This window comes from Acomys russatus, chromosome 6 (genome assembly GCF_903995435.1).
Source record: "Acomys russatus chromosome 6, mAcoRus1.1, whole genome shotgun sequence".
NCBI lineage: Eukaryota > Metazoa > Chordata > Mammalia > Rodentia > Muridae > Acomys > Acomys russatus.
Genome location: NC_067142.1, coordinates 62,924,381 through 62,944,732, shown reverse-complemented (window position 1 = coordinate 62,944,732; position 20,352 = coordinate 62,924,381). Strand labels below are relative to the sequence as shown.

The following is a 20,352-nucleotide window of genomic DNA, read 5'->3' as shown; positions in this document are numbered from 1 at the left end:
CCTGCCTCTCTTCTGTATACCCAAGAGGTATGAAGGAGGCACAGAGAGACTCCTAACATCCTTTAATCCTGAAGGGCCGGCCTTTCCCTTCCCTTTTCTAGACTGTTCTGTGATGCTTCCCAATAGGCCCTGACCCACGTGCTCGGCCACTGTTCTCTGTATCCACTCCACCACAGCCTAGTCCTTGTGCTCTGAAATGATTTCACTTCCTCTCCCATTAACCTCCTGTCTTTCTGTTTTGGAACTGATCCCCTCTCTGCCTTGGTGGATGTTCCCCATGTGGTAGAGAGCAACTCCAGAAGTACCTCGAGAAAACCCTTCCGAGCTCCTTGTCTCCAGGCATGCCTCCCATTTGCAGCACCACTTTCTATGGTGGTGTGAGGAAGCAAGGAGACTACTACAAACCCCCTTGTTTTCTTTGCGGTACCTGTGCGTCAGGACACTTAGTAAATCTGTGTCCATCGTAGGCTGACTGAAAAGTCAGGGGAGGAAGAAGACTTTGAACAGCTGAAGACTGCTTTAACCAGATTCACCAGACCCAAGTTAGAAACAAATAGGTGATGCCAAGTATTTGCCAGCCTGACTCTTCACAGTCATGTGGGGAAATGCTAAGTCACTGGAGTTCAAGTTCAAACTACAACATCATGGCCATCAACTATTTTAAAGACTCCTTTAGAAGCCTACCCCTTTAAAATGGGAAATGAAATCCATTTTGGGATTCCATTCCTCTCCAATCAGAATGGCTATCATCAAGAAAAAGAAAAAAGAAAAGAAAAGAAAAGAAAAGAAAAGAAAAAAAAGCAAGAAATGCTGGTGAAGATGTGGGGAAAGAGGAACATTGATTCAGTACACCTGGTATGTCCATTATGGAAGTCAGTATGGAGGTGTCTAAGAGCACTTAAAATAGAACTACCATACCGCACCATATCATCCGCACTATACCATACCACACCGCACCATACCACAGAACGACCATATCACTCCTAGGCATACACCCAAAGGATTCTATATCCAAACACAGAAATATCTGAACATCTATATTGCTAGATTATACACAACAAGAAGGAAACTGAACTATCCAGGAGCCTATCAATAGAAGAGTGGAGAATGCAGATGTGGCACACCCCTGCTTCCACTGGAATTTTACTTAACCATAAAGAGAAAGAAACTTTATAAAATCTGCAAGAAAATAGATGGATACACAAAGTATCATATTAAATTAAGGTGGCCTAGACTCAGAAAGACAAAAATATATAAAACACACACACACACACACACACACACACACACACACACGGATGCACATGCACACAACCCCCTCCCCCTGCCAATCTCATGTTCTCTCATATGTAGATTCTAACTTTTGGTGTTTGTATGTATGTAAATGGGTGTGTGTATGAGAGAGAGAGAGAGAGAGAGAGAGAGAGAGAGAGAGAGAGAGAGAGAGAGAGAGCGCGCAAGCGAGCCAGTATAGACTATGAAACTACATAGGAGACCACAAGAGAGGAACAAGAGCTATTGAGAAAGAGGCGAGAGGTCAAAAGGTCACGTGTAAAGTGAAAGAGTAAAAAGGAGGCTACTGGGGCGCTGGACACAGAAGGAAGGAAAGGGACTAGGGGTGAGGGGTGGGGTGAAGAGAAATAACAGCAAAAAAAAAAAAAAAAAAAAAAAAAAAAAGGTCTTCAAAAATGCCATAATGAAACCTAATCACCTAATTCTTTGTATGCTACCCAATCCCACCCACCCACCCCCCTTTGAGGACATTGACCATTTTAAGCTGTCTTTCAATCCTGGAACTAGCAGCTTCTTGCTGCTTTGGTTGTAGACTTAGTCTTTGTACAATTCTTTCCAAAATACTGAAGAGGCGCCCTCCTATCCCATCCTTCTGTGCCAGGACACTGCACAGGAATGAGCAAGCAGCCTGCAGTGTCTCTGCCACTCGTCTCTGCTACACACTCACGTCCAGTCTACAGCAGACTGGACAACCAACAGCCTGTGGCTACTTCCCTGCAACATGAGTTCCCATGGAAAAGTTTACATTGGCAAAGTTTTCGGGGGCATAAATATTCTGCAGAAACTGGTTCAGTAAAACCTAGGCTCCAAAGTAGCCCTAAACACATAGCAATTATTACAACCACAAAGAGATCGGTAGACTCTGGATACAGATCTATAATAATGCAATTTATGATGTTCTTGCCTCCCTGCACCAACAACACAGAAGCCAGCAATCTTAAAATACTGGCAGAAGCTGCTAAATGAAACAAAATCTTTCCAAACCTCAAATGCAATAACCCAGCGGGGGTAGGTAGGTCAGGGGAGAATATTGATAGGAACTCCTGCCTGTGAAAATTGGTTCCAAGGTGGACACGCCCTCCCCTGGAGACAAGGAAATTCCACTATCATGTCTGTGTATAGCTCAACTTGACTTCCTTGGCAGAGTATGTTTTATGGAAGGAACTGGTTTATATATATGCTTTGTATTTGCTGATTTACGAGGGACATGAGGCCACAGAGGGCTCCCCTGTGTAGTTTTGGGAAATATGGGGGTGGGAGGCTGCTCCAGCCCAGTCCTTCCAGGCTCCCTTTATTAGGGGATTCAGGCTTTGTGACTACCCCATCAAGGTTAACCGCCCCCCCCCAGCCCCAACACAGGTCATGAGACAGATGTCCTCCCCCTGCCAGGCTTTCTTTTACTTGGCTGGAAGAAATGAGTTTTCAAAAAGCCTCAAACAAAACAAACAGCTCTAAAACACACATGTTAAAATATAGCCACTCTTTTCCAGGTTGTGTCTCTTTAGATGGCATGATTCACTCAAAATAATATTTCCCCCATTTCTCTCATTTCCAGAAAGACAAGAACACAGTGTGCACGGGGGCATATTGCAAAGCAGGGTTCACATTTCTTCACCATCAACCAGATCTCACTACTAAGCTTTTTTATGCTTAAAGAGCAAAGCGCAAACTCTGGGAGGGAAAGGAAACAAAACGATCTGTCAAAATTCCTTTTAGCACCTATGACTAGTGTTAACTTACATGCTCCCAGAGTGCAAGAAAAAGCCCCAAAACTGCTGCTAAAAAGATGGTTTGACCTTTTAAAATGAGAACTCCCCCATCCCATATCCATATTAAATAGGTAAATCTTGGGAGCGCCATAGTTTTAGATTAAGAAATGAAATGAGGTTGAGTTTCCAGAAAAGGGGTTTCCCTATAGGCTACAAGCTAATTAGGGTGTTCTAATAGTAGGTAGAATGTAGGCCCCAAATCTCCCAGCCAAATGTAGTCGCCAAATGCACGGAATTTAGTTAGGAAAAAGAACGGAGAGCAGATGAAAATTTAGTAAATAAAAAAGTCCAGAACGCGACCTCTCAAAGGCTGCGGTTCCAGGGCAGGATGTCCGCCCCTGGCGGCGGCGGAGCCCTGGCGATCTAGGTGCACCGCAGCTGCCAAAGCCTCAGCGCGCACCAACCGGCGCTGCTGAAGGAAGTTGGAGAGCTCCCAGCTAGCCGACTGGATTCGGTGGTGGGCGCCTGGGAATCCCTTCCAGCGCCGCAATTAGGAAAGTTTTGAAAAGTAAAGACCCCATACAGATGAGGGACTCGTCTTTTCCTTGAGCTTAAGAAACACCTCGTGCCATACCAGCCGGCTGCTAACACAAGGCCACCAGTTCCGCCCGGGAGCATCCTGTCTGTGCCTTCCAGCTCTCCACCGCCCCAGAACCGGCGCATAGGCAGAGACGCTCTGCTGGGCTGGAGGTTCCAAACAGAGATGCCACTAGGCTCCCTGGCCTTGGGGGCGGGGGGAACGGGATGGGCAAAGGCAGAACCTCTAACTCTCACTCCGACGCCCTGGACCTTCTTTTCCGTGCCGGCTTGGTTTTCTCCAAAGGACGCACGACACAGCCCATGCGCCCCGGCACTCCACTCCTCTCCCCAAACTCTTCCAGGGGAGAACCACAAACAGACTGTGCCCCAAAACTCCCAATGACACTCGCCAACCACCCCATCTTTGCCTCTCGAACCCTCCCAGTAGCGTTCTTCCTGCCCCTCACAATCCTCCTCGCCTTTCTGAGGAAGTCAGAAGCAAAGCACAAGAAAATGCCTTCGCTAGGAGCCTCCCGTCACCCGCCCTGTCACTGAAACAAAAGCGCAGGGAGGAGGGAGGTGGGTGGGGAGGCAGGAGGAAGGTTTAGAAAGAGATGGGTACAACGGTAAGAAAGGGCTGGGGAAGGGGGTCGGGACGGAGAGCGGAGAGAGGGGCCAGGACCCCTCTCCCGCGCCGCGTGGCGTGGCCGGTCGCTTACATGCCCAGGTCGCTGTAGGTGTTGAAGAACTCCATCTGGTTGCACGCCTGGATCCAGCCCACCACCCAGGTCTCGTGGCGGGGGATGGGGGGCATGACCACACGGGCCGAGGCTTTGAAGTAAGGGGTCTTGTAGCGCAGGACGATGGGCGAGGTCTCCTCGATACGCGTGGGGCACTGGTCGATGGTGGCGCACACATCGTACACCACGATGTTCTCGCGCCGGATCCGCGCCTTGCAGGTGATGCTTTGGATACAGCCCATCCTGCCGCCCGGCGCCGGCGCGGCGCGGCGTGGGGCAGCGCGGGGGCCCGGCGCGGGCAGCCGCGAGCGCCCGTCACGCCGGCATGGCGACGCGCCGCTCGCTCCCGGTCCAGCTCAGCTAGCGCCTAAGAGCGAGGAGCCGCCGCCGCGGGGCATCCTCCGGGGAAGCCCCCTCCCCTTTCCGCGCACTGGGTCGCGGCTGCCCCGACGCCCGCCCACGCCCGCCTCCTCGCTCCAGCAAGGGCGCGCGGAGCGTGCGCTCCTAGGAGGCGGCGGGCGCTCTCGCCGGCTCCCGCTCCCCGGCGGAGGGCAGGGAGGGGAGCGGCGCTGCGAGGAGTGGTGCCCACCCCGGGCCGGAGCCCCCCGCCCTTCGCCGGAGAGGAGGAGGCTGTGGCGGCGGCATGGAGCTGCGGGAGGGTAGCGGCCGCAGCGCCCGGTTTGTCTGTTTCCGCGGCGGCGGCGGCAGCAGCAGCCGCTGCCGCCGCTGCATGAACCTCTGCACCGCGGCTGCCCCCCGCGTGCAGCGCACCCAGCGGCGGGCGAGCGGGCGGCCCGAGCGGCAGGCGGCAGCGGAGACCGAGCTCCCGCCCGCCCCGCCCCGCCCCGGAGCCGGACAGCGCCCACACTCCTGTGCCTGGCCGCCGGGCGTGGGGGTGGGGGGCGTCAGGGGCCGTGGCCCCGGGATGGAGAGCCCAGCGGGTTAGGGCTGCAGGGGACGTGCTCCGCGGAAGAGACTGGCTGTACGCCATGAGTTTGTCCCTCTTCGGTTGCCGTCCGGGTGTGTGTGTGTGTGTGTGTGTGTGTGTGTCGGGGGGGTGGGGTGGGAGGGTGGTGTTCAAGGGTGGGGGTGTTTAAAGGGCCGCTAGCTCCCGGGCGGGGCCCGGCACGTGGGGTTGGGCGGGGCCGGCACCCTGGTTAGGTAGCGCCCCGCAGATGATAGTGGGGTGCAGACACGGGACCCTGCTTGTTGGGTGGGTGGGGCCGAGAGGGCGGGGCTCTGTTCACAGTCCTGTGAAAACCACAGCAGGGTTGGGGCTTTATCTGAGATTTATCTTTATTTGTGATAGTTTGTTGGAGTTGGGTGTGACCCCTCTGGCAACCTACACTGAGAAAGGCTGAAGTGTGGGTTCCCAGCAGTGGCACTAAATTTACTACCGCGTTCCCTGGCCCGCCTTTTCCTCTAGTTACTAGAGTCTAATAGAAGCTTTTCTTTGAGTCAACCGTATTCAGAGTGTGTACCTGAGAAATCCGGCTGGAGGCTGACAGAAAATTCACCAAAATGCCAGTGTTAGTCGGGGCTCAGCTTTCCCATGGCCTGCTTTCATCCGACCCCTCCGGGATCCCCAAATATTCTCTTATCAGAACAGCACGCACTGGGTGATTGAGAAACCCTGCCTTTTGAATCCGAGGCCGGTGGTATTTAGTGCGATCATCTAGCTAGATTTGAATGCTTAGCTGCCTTCCATTGTTACCTAAGGCCTGTTACGTACAAGCAGAAGTTTGGGACGTTCTGGAACCCAGGATTAAAGAGTAACCGCTTAACCATACTAAATCAAGACTGCAGTTTGTAGAAAACCATCCACAGTGCAGAAGGCTGGGGATCTTTGCTACTCTTTGCTTCTCTGGAAGTTGCATAGTGACCAGCACATCATCACTTCCTAACTGTTGTGTCAGCGTGAAAAAATTATGGAAGAGCAACCTGTCTACAGTTCACCCGATGGAGACCGACACCACAGATGTGCTGAACATTTCATTCCATGTATCTGCCATGTGCGTGTTGTTGTGATCTTAGGTGTCAAATAGGAAGAATATTTAGCAGATAATTTTTTTACTGTGCATCTTCTCACATAGTTCAGAGCCAGCGGCTTCGTTTTAGCTATTCTCTCCCCCCCCCCCCCCCCCCCCCCCGCCAATCATTGAGCATTTGCTGGATCTGGTACTCAAGTGTCAACTCCTCTAACAGGCCACAGGAGGCTACTGGGGTTAGTCTTTAGTTAGGACAGATAAATGACTTGAGATCTAAAAATGTCCTTCATCCTTGTCCTAGCTTTTCTGACATTTTGGTTCACTTTATAGTTATCAAAAAAAAAAAAAAAAAAAAAAAAAAAGCAATTTTCTTCTTTGATGACATGGCTCATTTTATGATGGAGCTGCAGATCTCCATCATGGCTCCTTTTAGTCAGCAAATTCTCTCTGGGGCATGGCAGGAGCCAAGTATTGTGCTGGGTGCTAGAGATTCAGGGTTGAACAAAAGCTCATGGTTCCCCTGAGAAGGTGAATCTTCTAACAGGTTGTTCCAGTCATTCTGTGACACCGTTTGAATAGAAACGTATGCCCAGTGCCATGGAAGGCCGGGCAGGAGAGCCACCGAGATTTATAGATGGCTCTACTGAGACAGTGACATTTGAATTAGACCCTGAAGGACTGATTGAGCCCTGGCCAAGAAGAGACTAAAGAGGAGGAGGAGTTTGTCAAAAGCAAAATGTGTACAGATGGGAAAGAACTTGGGCACACTCAGGAAAAAAAAAACAGCTGGTTGTCAGTGTTTCTCAATGTTGTGTGGACAGTTAGCTTCAGATCTCCAATTCAGTTGTTGATGCAGAAGTTGATCCTTAGAGGAAGCCAATGAAAGCAGGTTTCACAATTTGAAAGGTGTGTGTGTGTGTGTGTGTGTGTGTGTGTGTGTGTGTTGGGGGTGGGGTGGGGATCAAATGGTTTTGTATTAATGTGGAGACTAGAAATAGGCAAGATTTCAGGATCTGTGATGACAGATGATTTAGCCTTGAATTAGGGTAAGAGCTGTGGGGCTCCAGAGGCCTGGCTGCATCTGAGAGTCATTAGGAGATAAATTTGATTCACTCAGTGATTGATTAGTGTCAGAGGAAGGTCGGGGCCAACTGTTGAGTTTTCTAGCTTTGGTGATTAAATACGTGTGGTCAGAGGAAGACAAACGTAGGCACATGTTGAGGTTGTGAGTAAAATCATGTTTAGGTGGAGGTGCTCCAGCGGCTGTTTGCAGGGCGGAGCCAGACTTTGAGGTTTAGTGGCTGTTATCGTCTAGGAGATAGACTGAAATAAAAACATGCAGCTGGAGAGTCAGCTTATCTTTCTCATTTGAATAATTTGTCAGTCTGCAGTTATGTGGCTAAGCATCTCCATTGTCTTCTGGTAGTACAAGCCAAACCGTCATACTTGAGAAGGGCGTGTTTAGCTGTTTCCAACTTAGAGAAAAAATGTGCAAGGGAGAATATTTTTTATTTTCAAAACTTAAAATAAGGCTTTGTTGTGTCTACTACCATGTAGGTAAAATGTATTATCTACAGACTTTGATCCATGACTCTCTTGAAGCATTCACCTGTGACCTTGGTGAATCTCCAGAATCATGAATGTCACCATGACATAAAATCGCAACCATAAAATACAGTAAGCTATAGCCATAAAATGTAAGGACTTTTCAAACTTTTTTTTTTTTTTTTTTTTTTTTTTTTTTTTTTTTGGCTTTTTGAGACTGCATTTCTCTGTGTAGCCTTGGCTGTCCTGGACTCACTATGTAGACCAGGCTGACCTCGAACTCACAGCATCTGCATGCCTCTGCCTCCCAAGTGCTGGCATTAAAGGCATGCGCCACCACACCAGGCTCCTTTCAAACTCTTAATGGTTCTCTAAGTATGGGACTACGATAATTTCTAAAGGTATTTTTTAAAAGCTTGCAATTAATTTCACTAGAATGCCCTAACACATTGGAGGTTTTAGGGAGTGGCAGCCATAGACCATGCATGAGCAGGATTATCATGTTCAAAGCTTGGTCATATAGATGAAAGGCCCATGTGAGAAGCAATCTAGAAAACTTGGCTTTACAAATTTAGCCTTGCGGATGTGTTTAACCAAAGATAGTTCTGAAGTTACTCCATTTGAAGATTAAAAAAAAACATGTTAGGAGGGTTTTGTGAGGTTCTGGAGCATGAGCTTTACATATGAAAACATTATGCTGTAATATCTAAAGCTTATACTCTTCAGGATGGTCAGATATCCAGGTATTTTCCCTTCCAAGTGTGGTCTAGGGTCCAGCAGCACTGGTATGACCTGCAAGCTGCCTAAGACTATATCATCTAGTGTCCAGTGGCAAATTGAGTAAATTTAAGTCTGCATTTTGTCAAAGTCAAAGAAACCTTTAACTGATGATCCTTTGTGTGGTGCCTTGAGAATGAGAGGGAATATACAATCTAGCAAGTTTGCTTCTGTAATGAGTTTCTTTCTTTCTTTTTTTTTTTTTCTTTCCAGAAGTAGGTTCCAAACTTGAAAGGAACCTTCCTGGCTTAGAGCAAGTTGGAGATCGTGTCTTCCAAAATTAAATCTCATTTCTAATATTAAAAAAAAAGTTTGCAATTAAAATAAACTTGCTTTGTTACATTGTATTGTTGCCTTGTCAACTGCTTTATTACTGGAGTCTTCAAGGGGAAAAAAATGAGTCATTGTGAGATTTTCTGTGTGATCTTCAATGAAAAGAGTAGAGCTAAGCTATGTGGGGACACAAATGCCAAGTGTTCGGTGTGGTCCACACACTTGGGTATGTGGCTGGCAAGGTCTCTCTAGTGTTGTGGAAGCCCATTCCAACTCGAATCTCAGGTCACTAACTGGGGACTGTTACCCTCCCCAACTGTTGCTTGTCCAATGCCAGTGCACCTGCTCATGTGCTGCCGATGAAGTGCTTCCAAGTTCACCAGCTTCTCTGTGAGGCTCTGTGTTTCCTTTTCCCCTCTTTCTGGTGTTGGAGATCAACACGAGGACTGCCGAAGTGCCCTGCTCCTAGCTATACCGATCCTGTCTGTTTCCCTTTCCGTCTTTTCACATGGGTCTTCCTCGCCTCCAGCAGCACCACACACCTGTCTTTGCTTCCTGCCTTCATGCTGTTTATCGGTTCATAGTTGCTTGCTCACACTAATCTCCCGAAGTAGACAGTTTTCTCCTCAGGAGAGCGTGCCACCATGCCCTCTCACCCGGTTCATTGTCTGGGACCCAGTAAGTGCTTAACAAACTAGATCTATTCTTGGAAATGTGATGAAACCTATTTCCAGCCCTTTCCTACAAGCCCTGCAAGCTGTCCTCTACCTACAGTAAGGATGCATTTGGATCCTGGTTCTTTCCCATCCCACTGGGTTTTCAGTATGCTTGCCTGATGTGAATTGATGCCCTTTGTCTGTAAACACTGTATATAGTCTGAAGGATTATCAGTTCTGGGTACCAGAAATAGGAAAAACTCCAATGACAAGACCTTGACAACATCATTCCTTATGATGAGTAACCTCACTGGAGCTTACTCTCGGGGTGCGGCACAAATGTGTCTTTGTACTTCAAGCTTTTGATGTACTTGGGTAGGACAGAGGGTCTTCAGTTCCCTAGCTGGGGCCCTGCAGCCACTCTGAGGGACTCTGGGCTGCATGCCTCAGCAGCAATGACCCTGTGACCTGACTTTTCACAAGAGGGAGATGTCTGACTTTACTTTTCCTATTGACTAAGTCATGACTCGGCTTGTGAAGCATGCCTTTTTAGAAATTGTGGGTCACGGAGGCCTGTCTTCTTGTAGGCCTTGGCAAGAATTTCCAGCAACTGTAGGACCGACTACCAGAAGTTGAGGGATTGCCTCTGAAACTGTTAAAAATGGGGATGGTCTCCAGTCTGGCTGAGATGGCCTGAAGACAGGCATGAGGCCAGAGGCAGTGTCAAGTTGCAAGGTATAGAATAAGAGACGCCATTCCACACAGGGTTATTACTTTGTGGATTGTGACTTTAGGACCAGACTGACCAGATTTTCTTCCAGATTGGTTAAGAAGCTCAGCATGGGCTGGACCACGATCATAGACTCACGATCACCAAGTCTCCCAGCCTGACCTACAGGGCTGCTCCCAATAGTCTGGCAGCTGTGTGTTATGTTAGGCTCTGCACAGCTCATGAGGAAAAGCTCCAGCTTCTCCCTCTCAAAGGTCCCATTTCTGACACACTCAAAAGTCTTTTTTTTTTCTTAGTCCTTATCAGCACCGTGGTGCTATTTCTTTCCTCTAAACCCAGGACCCAAACCTCTGTTGACCTCCCTCGGCTTCTGTCTCCCTGACTTTTCTCCTGTCCCAGGGATGGCATTTCCTCAGGGTTCTCCTGGAATCCCTCGGGACTTTTACCCTTGATATTGGGCTTGACTGTTACTGTCACTGGTATCTTCCCTGTCTGTCCCTCCAGCCAGAGGTTTCTTCTCAATTGAAGGCAAGTGGTCCAGTCTCCCTGCTGGATGCTGCTTCGAGTGTCCTGACATTCCTGCAGCCGGTGTCTCCTCTGACAACTGATTGTGGCTGAAGCTCTCATCATCCTTCTGTAAGGGACAACTGAGACATAGGTTGATTGGTAGCCCGTCACAGGGCACTGAGAAGCAACGTGCCTTCTAGCCAAAAGGTCCTTGCTTCCTACCCACCCTAGTACTCAACTCAAATGGCTCACTTACTTTTCCTGCAAGAGTCTTTTTTTTTTTTCATTTTGGATAGGCCATGTCCTTTGATGGCATGTTTGGATCCTACTCTGTGTCAATTGCCCAACTGTGACCATTGTTACCATGAATATGTTGGTCCACGTGAGGTATGGGCAAGTGGCGAACCCCTAGTCCCTGCCTGCAGCAATATCACGAGTGATCAGATTGCCACAGTGGAGAGGTCTCCCAACAACAGCTCCTCCATCTTCTGTGCTGAGATTAAAGATGTGTGCTGATGCCCAGCTTTTTCCATGGGTGCTGGGGGGTCTAAGTAAGGTCTTTGGGATTGTACGGCAGGCTTTGAGCCATTTCCAGCCCCTCAAACTATTTTTATACAGTAACTGGAAAGTTTTTTTTTCCTAATCCAGTAGATTACATCATAGGTTTTGGAAAAAAAAAACAAAACAAAAACGTTAACAACCACAAATACAATGATTTGCCACTGCTCTGGGGACTCTGGACAGCCATGACTAGGATGGGACCCTTCCTGATGTGGCTCCTGGATGCCTTTCTGCCTCACCAGGCACCGGCTTCTGTCCCATTTTTTCTACTTGGACAGTTTCCTTCTCTATGACATTGACTAAGTAAAACTGCTCTCCTCCCTTAGGCCTCTGTGGAGGCTCCGTTTCCTGATGGATTTTTTTTTTTCTTCCTTCTAGGCCTTTTCCATCTCCAACCTCCAGCCTCCGCCCTGCACTTAACTAACTCAGGCTTTAAGGCTCAAGCCACAAAAGCTGCTCTCATTTCAATTCCCCCAGTCCAGCCGGGGCTCACTATAGTGAGCTCCTCAAGTCCCACACTGCTTTCCCATCCCAGCTGTCCTATGAGTACATAATCATTTATTTGATTATTTAATTACGACTTGCCTTTCTCAATAGGTCATGCACTCTGTAATGGCAGGAAACTATGTTTATCTTTCTTCTGTTGTTTCTATAGCCTTCAAAATAATGGTGGGCACACAGTAGGCATTCACAAATACTTACTAAATATTAAATAGCCACATGAGTTGGGACCTTCTTTGGAAATCCACTTAGCATCCCACAGCTTCTAGAGATATGGTCCATCTCACTTTTGACATTGTCCCCACTGTGTGGATGGATAATAGATCTCTGAACTTTCCCTTGGGCAGAGGACTCTTCTACCTACCCTCAGACTTAGTAAATACTGCCCACTTGTTTTCATTTGTGGGTCCCAGGTCCCACGTTCCTGGGCTGTCCTACCCAAATTGTGCCGAGGACAAATGTCTGGAGAGAACACATGTAGAAAGGAGGCACTGGCAAGGTGACCCTTAGGAACTCTTTGTCTTGTTTACTTAGAAAATGCAACACTGGTGTGGTGGCCCACACCTGTAATCCCAGCCCTTGGGACCATAGAACAAGAGGAATTCTGCCAGTCTGAGGACAGCCTGGGTCATACTGTAGTCTCTGTGAGACTGTCAGAGAAAAAAAAGCTCAATATGGATTTTAGTCTAGGCTAAGTAAATACAACATAAAAGCGGCAATCGTTGTGAACCTTTGCCATTGATATATGTAATCATATTTTATTACTGCTGCAAACTATTGAGTTATGAGCAGAAAGAAAACCCAAAACGCATTATAATAAAGGAAATGAGCAGCATAGGAAAAAATAATACAGAAGGGAAGGAGAAAAACCTGAGATTCTCTTTAAATTAAGTATTGTATTTACTGGAATAGAAACTAATTTTATCTGAATCAGCTCAATAAGTATCACCCACAGAGGAGGCAGAATAAGGATTAGTGTTCACACTTCCTGAGCAAAGTGAGGACGGCACCCAGAATCCTGTACCAACAGGAGACAAACCAGGAGCAGGTCACACAGGCAATTCTATTTCATAGGCTTCCCGTGGAGCTGGATGGAGAAATCCATGCTGTTTCCCTAAAATGTTCGAAGCACAATTGATTGTGTCTTAAAATAGGACCGTAGCCCAGCACTGGGAGCAGGAATTGAAAACTGTGTCTCAGAGTCCTTGTGTCTTTCAGCTAACACAGAATCAGCAGGGATATGGGCTCCTTAGGAAGCCTCAGTTTCCCCATTTGTATTTATAATTAAAAATATCCATCTTTGTGGCTGTCTCTAGATTTCCCCCTGCTTTGTCATGGGAAATGCCTTGGCAGCTACTTGGCAGTCTGATGAGGGTTCCACCTCTTCTGGCGGTACTGTCCTCTCTCACCCCGACACATCCTTATTCAGTGATGGCTATTGCAAAGAACTTAAGATTCACTTGTTTGTTTGTTTGTTTTTAAAGATGCTACTAAATAATCCCAGAGACGTGTACATGAATTTAGAGAGTGGGGAGAGAACAGAACAAGGAGAAGACGCAGGAGACACCAGAGCATGGATGGCTTACTCTTCCTGTTAGTCAGCTTTCAGGTACTATAGCAAATACCCAAAGTTATCAATTAAAAACAAAAAAGAGGTGTACTTTGACTGACAGTTTGCCTCCAAATTGATTAGCATGCTGCTTTTGGCTTGTGGCAAAGCATCCCATCACAGCAGGAGTGCATCCCAGAGCAAAATCAGGTACTCAAAATTTTAGCCTCTGAAGGGACAGTTAAGATCCAAATATCGGCCAGGCATGGTGGTGCACGCCTTTAATCCCAGCACTTGGGAGGTAGAGGCAGGCGGATAGCTGTGAGTTCGAGGTCAGCCTAGTCTACAAAGCGAACCAAGGCTACCCAGGGAAACCCTGTCTTCAACAACAACAGCAACAACAACAGATCCAAATATAACTTTAACCAAAATGAATAAGTAGGAAGATCCATATCTTGCAAGAAAGTCCTGAGACTCAGTTTTAAGATGTCTGTTCACACACACACACACACACACACACACACACACACACACACACACACCACTTTCTCTGTTTCTCCAAATTTAAATACAATCTTCCTTATGCTAAACAGTGTTTTGCCTTCTCTTCATCGTCCTCTGCCACCTAACTTACAGAATAAGATTGAGTTCATGTCTGATTCTATTTCAACTCTAAAATAAAGATGTAGGAACAATTATGACTGACAGCAGAGCTAAGGTGTTGAGAAGTGACATGAAGAAAAATTCAGAGGGGACTGGAGAATTGAAGTCCCCAAACAGTGACAGAAACCTTGCAAAGGGGAGTGGGTTTTTTTGTTTTTGTTTTTGTTTTTGTTTTTTTTGAGGGCTTGTGTTGGGTACTTGAACCAATACAATTCTTTCTCAAGAAGAAGGGAGATGCAGAAAATGGAGCATGTAAACACAGCACAAATGCAGAATTATTTGCTAGCACTTAGTCTTGGAGTAAATGCCTTCGTTACTGCTGGCAACTGCCTTATGATCATTTCTTTGCGTGGTTTCTTGGTATACATGACACATGTGGAAGAGTTTATACATGCTGCATATCACTGTTTTAAGGGGCTTGCGCCTCCAGAGGGAGGCAAGCCTGAGACAGCCCCTGCTCTAGTTGTTAGGGGGCCCACTTGAGGACAACATGCCCATCAGCTTCATATGTGTAGAGGGTCTAGGACCAGTCCATGCGTGCTCTTTGGTTAGTGGTTCAGTCCATGAGTCCCCATGGGCCCAGGGTAATTGACTATGTAGGCCTTCTTGTGGTGTCCTTGACCTCTTCAGTTCCCTCAATCCATCTCCTAACCCTTCCACAAGACTCCCCGAGCTTTGCCTAATGTTTGGCTGTGGGGCTTGGCATCTGTTTCCATCGGCTATTGGATGAAGCCTCTCAGATGACAGTTATGGTAGGTTCCTGTCTGTAAGGATAGCAGAGTATCATTAATAGTGTCAGGGGTTGGATTTCTCCCATGGGGTAGGTCTCAAGTTAGGCCAGTCTTTGTTGGTCATTCCCTCAATCCCTGTTCCATCTTTTATCCCTGTACATCTTGTAGACAGGACAAATTTTGGAGCGAGGGTTTTGTGGGTGGGTTGGTGTGCCCCTCCCTCCACTGGAAGTCCGGCTGGGTATAGGATGTGACCATTTCAGTCTCAGTATCCCCAGCTGCTAGGATTCTCAGCCAGGGTCACCTCCATATCTTCCCAGGAGTCTCCCCTACCTCTAGCAGGGCTGCCTTGTCTTACCTCAGCGAAGGAGGAGGCACTTAGTCCGTATACAACCTGATGTTCCAGGGCGGGTCGGTACCTTGTTGGGGGCATGAGGGAAGTGAGTGGGAGAGTGGGGCTTGGAGGAGAGGAGGATTGTGATCAGGATGTAAAATGATCGAATAAATAAATTAATGAAGAACAAAAATGAGCTGTAACGCACACTCTGCTGCGTCCTCGGACTTCAGAGCTCGTTATGGTTAATCTCGGTTGTCAGTTTGACATATCTCAAACCACCTAAAGCACAAACTGCTGAGAACTCTGGACAGGGATTTTCTTGGTCAGGTTATTTGAAATGGGGAGTCCCACTTTAAGTATTGAGGTGCCTTCTAATGCCTCTCCAGGTAGGAAGATGTGGATGAAGGAAACCTTGCTCTTTGCTCCTTGCTTTCTGTCTACTTACCCTCACAACTTACTGGTAAATTCATCTGTCCTGTTGCTGTGGAACTCATTAACCAATACTAGAAGCATGTTTTTTGGGGGGTGGGGGTGGGGGACCAGCTTCAAAAATAAACCGAAGCTCAGCAGTTCTTCAGGAACCTTCCAGGCCTTCAGTGCCAGATTAAGCCCTTTGATGCATGCAGCTTTGTGGACTGAGCATTTGACTCTTGGCTTCTCCAGTGTGAGACAAGCATTGTTGGGCTAACCAACCCATATCCTGAAAGCTGATCTAATAAATTCTCCATATATATTATTGCATATTATATTATTATATATTACGTATTTTATACAATCACTTCTGTTCCCTTAGGAAACCCTAATACAGGACTCAATTTCTGATTGTCACTGTAATATTTCCAAGGTGTTCCTTTGCTTTTCGTGGTTGTTGGGGATCATGGACCAACCACCAGGAAAGCGTCTTTGTGAACATGCTGTAGTACTAGACTGAATGCAAGCAAATCTGATGAATTTGACAGAGGTCTAAAGAGATTGAACAATTTGGTGGCTGCGAAGAAAGAAATTAAAACATGACATCAAAACAATGAAAAAAATGAATAATCAGTGGAAGGAAATTTGGATCATTTTCTAGAAGACAAAGAGTCATGGGGCCTGAATAACCAACCAAACCCGAAGACATTTCTCAAGGCAAGAAGCAGAGGCAGAAAGGAAAGAGGGCTTCTCTTCACAGGAATATGGAGGCAATGCGGCAGCTGGGTGAAGATGAAAAGAAGAAAACAGAAGCGTTAAAGGATAAAGGGAGGATAAGGGAACTGGTACAATAAGATACACATCAAACAAGAACAGAGGGACCACATTAGACAGGATCAGGGGACCCCACCATCACTGAGGTGGTAGACCCAGTGGGCTGTGTCTTGAGATAAGATGATGGCTAGGATGAGGAGCAGGAAAGACAATGGCCTGTTGGCCTGTATAGCTCTATCTAATCAACTTTCATTCACTATTTTTGATTTTTTATTAGCACTTAGGAAGGACAGTAAAGGAGGTAGACTGCTTGCCTGGAAGTAAAAGCAATTCCCAGACAGTCTAGGGACCAAAGGGCTAACTGGGGGTTGCTACAGGGCTGAATAGACTTGCTGCAATTCATTTGTTGCAGAAATTATATAGAGGGCAGTGAACAGAAATAGAGATGCTATGAACAGAGCCCAAGGCAAGTGCAAAAGGCCATTTAATTTCTGCTCTCTGTAGGTAGGGGTGGGGCTGTGGCACACGCGGGAAGGAGTAGACAGAGTGGGGCACCAGTGAGTGAGCCAACTGGAGGTGGACCCCGCTGCTCCACTTCATCTCACACCAGAATCTTAGGATGTATTCATTCCTTCTCAGGCCTCAGCTTTCTCATCAGAGAAATAGGCTTAAGCACACCCTCCCTAGTATCTCAGATTGGTTGGCATATTATAAATACTTTTATATGGTTAGTCTATGAACACGTGCAAATTACGTGATGTATTTTTAAGAGGAAAGGTGGTGTGTTTGTTTTTGGAACCCTTCCAGTTTCCACTGGGGATCATTTATTTCTTTTGAATTAGTCCACTCTGTGCCTCAGAACACTGGATTTTATCTCCAGAAAACACCGAGTATTCAGTATTCAATAAATACAAATCAATAGATACCTATGAAGAGTCTAGCGCATGCCAGGCACTGTGCTTGCCATTAGACTCAGCAGTGCATTGAAAGCACTTTCATCTTGTTGGAGTTCATAGTCTAGAAAAAAAAGATAGTACTTACTAGAAAGTGATGCCTTGGTACAAAAGTGTGTTGCAGAATGTGGTAGAAAGATAGGGGAGGCTTGGAGAAGCCAGGGGCAGAACCCCAGGGCACATCTGCTGTGAGATCAGTAAGAGATGATCTCTAAGAGAGGGTGAGGGAAGACAGTGTTTGCTGTGGCTGAGCCTGAGCTTGTCATAGGCACATTAGAGTGGTCTGTAAGTTAGGAAACAGAAAGATAGCTCCTGTGGGTGAAGCCTGAGTTAAGGACAAAATGGGGAGAGATAAAGAGGGACATGTGATGTGTGGTCAGATGTCAAAACCATTAGAGGAATTTGGGACACAGGGGAAAGTACTGGAGTTTGAACACATTACAGCTTTTCTGGAATAAATTGCACTTAGTCATGATGACTTGTCCTCTTTCTATATTGTTAGAGTGGGCTTGCTAATTTGGTGATGGTTGTGTGTGTGTGTGTGTGTGTGTGTGTGTGTGTGTTTACTGTAATGTTATGGTCTATTTGTAGTGGTAAGATAGTGCTGGCCCCGTGGAACAAGCTGGAAATGTCCTTCGCAGGTATTAGTTTTATGCTATTGTCTCTAACAGATTAACACAACTTTAGCAGCTTCAAACAACAAAACCAAGCTAGATGTGGTGGCGTGTGTCTATAATCTCAGCACAGGATAGGCTAAAGAGGAGGACAGTCCTAGGCCAGCCTGGACTATACTCTGAGTTCAGCCAGACTATAGTGACCTCCAGTGCTGACTGGGATTTGTGAGACAGTGCCTCAAAAATGCAAACCCAGAACTATCAGCAGCAGTACTTCCACCAGTGCCACCGCCTTCACCATCACCATCACTACTTCCAGCACCACCATCATCACCATCACTGTCACTACCATCATCACTACCACCATCACTACCTCCATCAGCACCCCCATCACCACTGCCTTCACCACCACCATCACTACTTCCAGCACCACCATCATCACCATCACTGTCACTACCACCATCACTACCTCCATCAGCACCCCCATCACCACTGCCTTCACCACCACCAGCACCATCACCAGTACCCCCATCACCAGCATCACCACTGACTGAAACAGTAAAAACACATTATCTCAAAGTTCTTGGGGCCCAGAGTTTAGTGATTTTTAACTGAGTAAAATAGTGGTGTTGGTCAAGCGGAGTTCCTTCTGAGGCTCCTCATTTTCTCCAGCTGCCAAAAGCCACCCAGTTCTTCCACTCCTGACCCAGTGCTCCTCCTGACTATGTATAAAAGCCAGCCACATAGTGCTCTCAGCATCTCACTCAGTCTACTCCCCACATTCCTCTTCCTGGTAGAACTTCATCATCGGGTCCACCTGGGTAACACAGAACACTCTCCTACTTTCTGTTTGCAAACTCCCCTATTGTGGTTAATTTAAAGGCATGGCCTAATAAATGTTTATTATTATTCTATAATCACTATGCCAGTATTTCCTAGCATGCTATCAATCAATAAAAACACAGACACATGTTTTAAAAAAGCCTTGGTTCACCTGGGGCAAGTAAGCTTTTACTCCCCTAAACTACCTCCCATTTCTCCCCGCCCCTATCCAATGCCATCTGTTTCTAATAATTTCTATCAAGCTACCTCCTGTCCATAATCCCTAATACTTGCTAATGTTCATCATCTGGGCCGAATCCTCCATCCACACCAACCATGTGCTTCTTACTCCATGTAAACCATGGTGGCCTTCTTCTCCTCCACTCCTGTCTTCTTCCCAGTATCCTCTTCTGGTCTCTCTGACTGCTTCCCTTCCCAAGAACCTCTTTGTCCCACAAGCCTGTGAACTTTTGCCACACCTACCTTCCTCTGGTCCTGCTCAGGTAACTGCTTACTTATTAGTCTAACAGGGAGGCAAGGTTAAATGTCAATACTTGGGGTACACGACAGTCTGCAGTAGGAATGCCATTTCCAGGTCTGTCTCTATTGATGGACTTTTCCCTTGTGAATCATCTTTTTCAGTTTGTATGTCTGAGAACATTTCACTGGGAGCCAAACATTTAACCCTTCAGGCTCTTGGGTGCTGAAGTTTTGTACATACTTCTTTAAATGTTCCTGCGCTATGTTCTAAGCAACAGTTAGGGATCAAATAGTGTGATCCTTTGAGGCTTGCCTTTGAATTTAGTTAAGTGAGACCAGCCAATATTTCGCATAGGGCTAATTTGGCAATGTTCTCTTGAGTAGCACTTCTTAAGTCCTGATGTTTTGCAGGGTTCTCTGATCTAATTGTTGGGAATATAAACAAGTCCCAGCCCTGGGCAAGCTGCAGGAATTCTTTATTCTGCTTGAGCTCTTCTGCCTCTTGATTAGCTGCACTCAGTGCAGGTGGCCTCTGCATCTTCGGGTTTCATGTCTGCAGATCTATTCATCCTTGGATTCTTAACAAGTTGTGTTTATATAATGATCTTTAGTTTCCCTTTTATTACTCCCTAAACACTTCAACATAACAATGATTCGCACAGCATTTGCTAATATGTGAATATTAGCATTGAAATATGTATAAGTAACCTAGCAATGAGTTAAGCGTACTAGAGCATGTGTGTGGGTTGTTCTCAAGTGAACTATGCATTTTACACATTGAACTTAAGCATCCTTAGATATTGGTGTTTGTGGGATTTCCTGGAACCAATTCACTGTAGAGACCAAGGAGCAACTCTGTTCAGTCACATATCCAAGGGAAGTCCTTTGTAGAGTTCCACAGATCTCTCACTGAGCAAGTACATTGTATTAGTCAGTGTCCTGCTACTATAACAACAAAACCTGAGACAAACAACTTATGATGGGGGAGGGTATTCAATTTTCTGAGGGTTTTAAAGGTTCAGTCCATGATCTTTTGGTTCCATTGCTTTGGGCCTGGAGCAAGACAGAATATCATGGTGAGAGAGTATCATGGTGAGAGAATGTTATGGTGGAGAGTGTCATGGTGGGAGAGTGTCATGGTGGGAGAGTGTCATGGTGG

The 20,352-nt window shown here is 46.8% G+C and overlaps 1 protein-coding gene across 2 annotated transcripts in view; it reads right to left on the bottom strand.

Moving 5' to 3' along the window:
* Fam78b (family with sequence similarity 78 member B) overlaps positions 1–4,589 on the bottom strand; it is an 83,433-nt gene extending 78,844 nt beyond the window's left edge. For both annotated transcript variants that reach the window (XR_007830792.1, XM_051147786.1), the window contains exon 1: positions 4,301–4,589. Coding sequence is in view for 1 of the 2 variants with exons in the window: in XM_051147786.1 (XP_051003743.1) it covers positions 4,301–4,563 (263 nt within the window). In the remaining variant the exon portion in view is untranslated. The remainder of the gene's footprint in view (positions 1–4,300) is intronic.
* Positions 4,590–20,352: the final 15,763 nt, after the last annotated feature.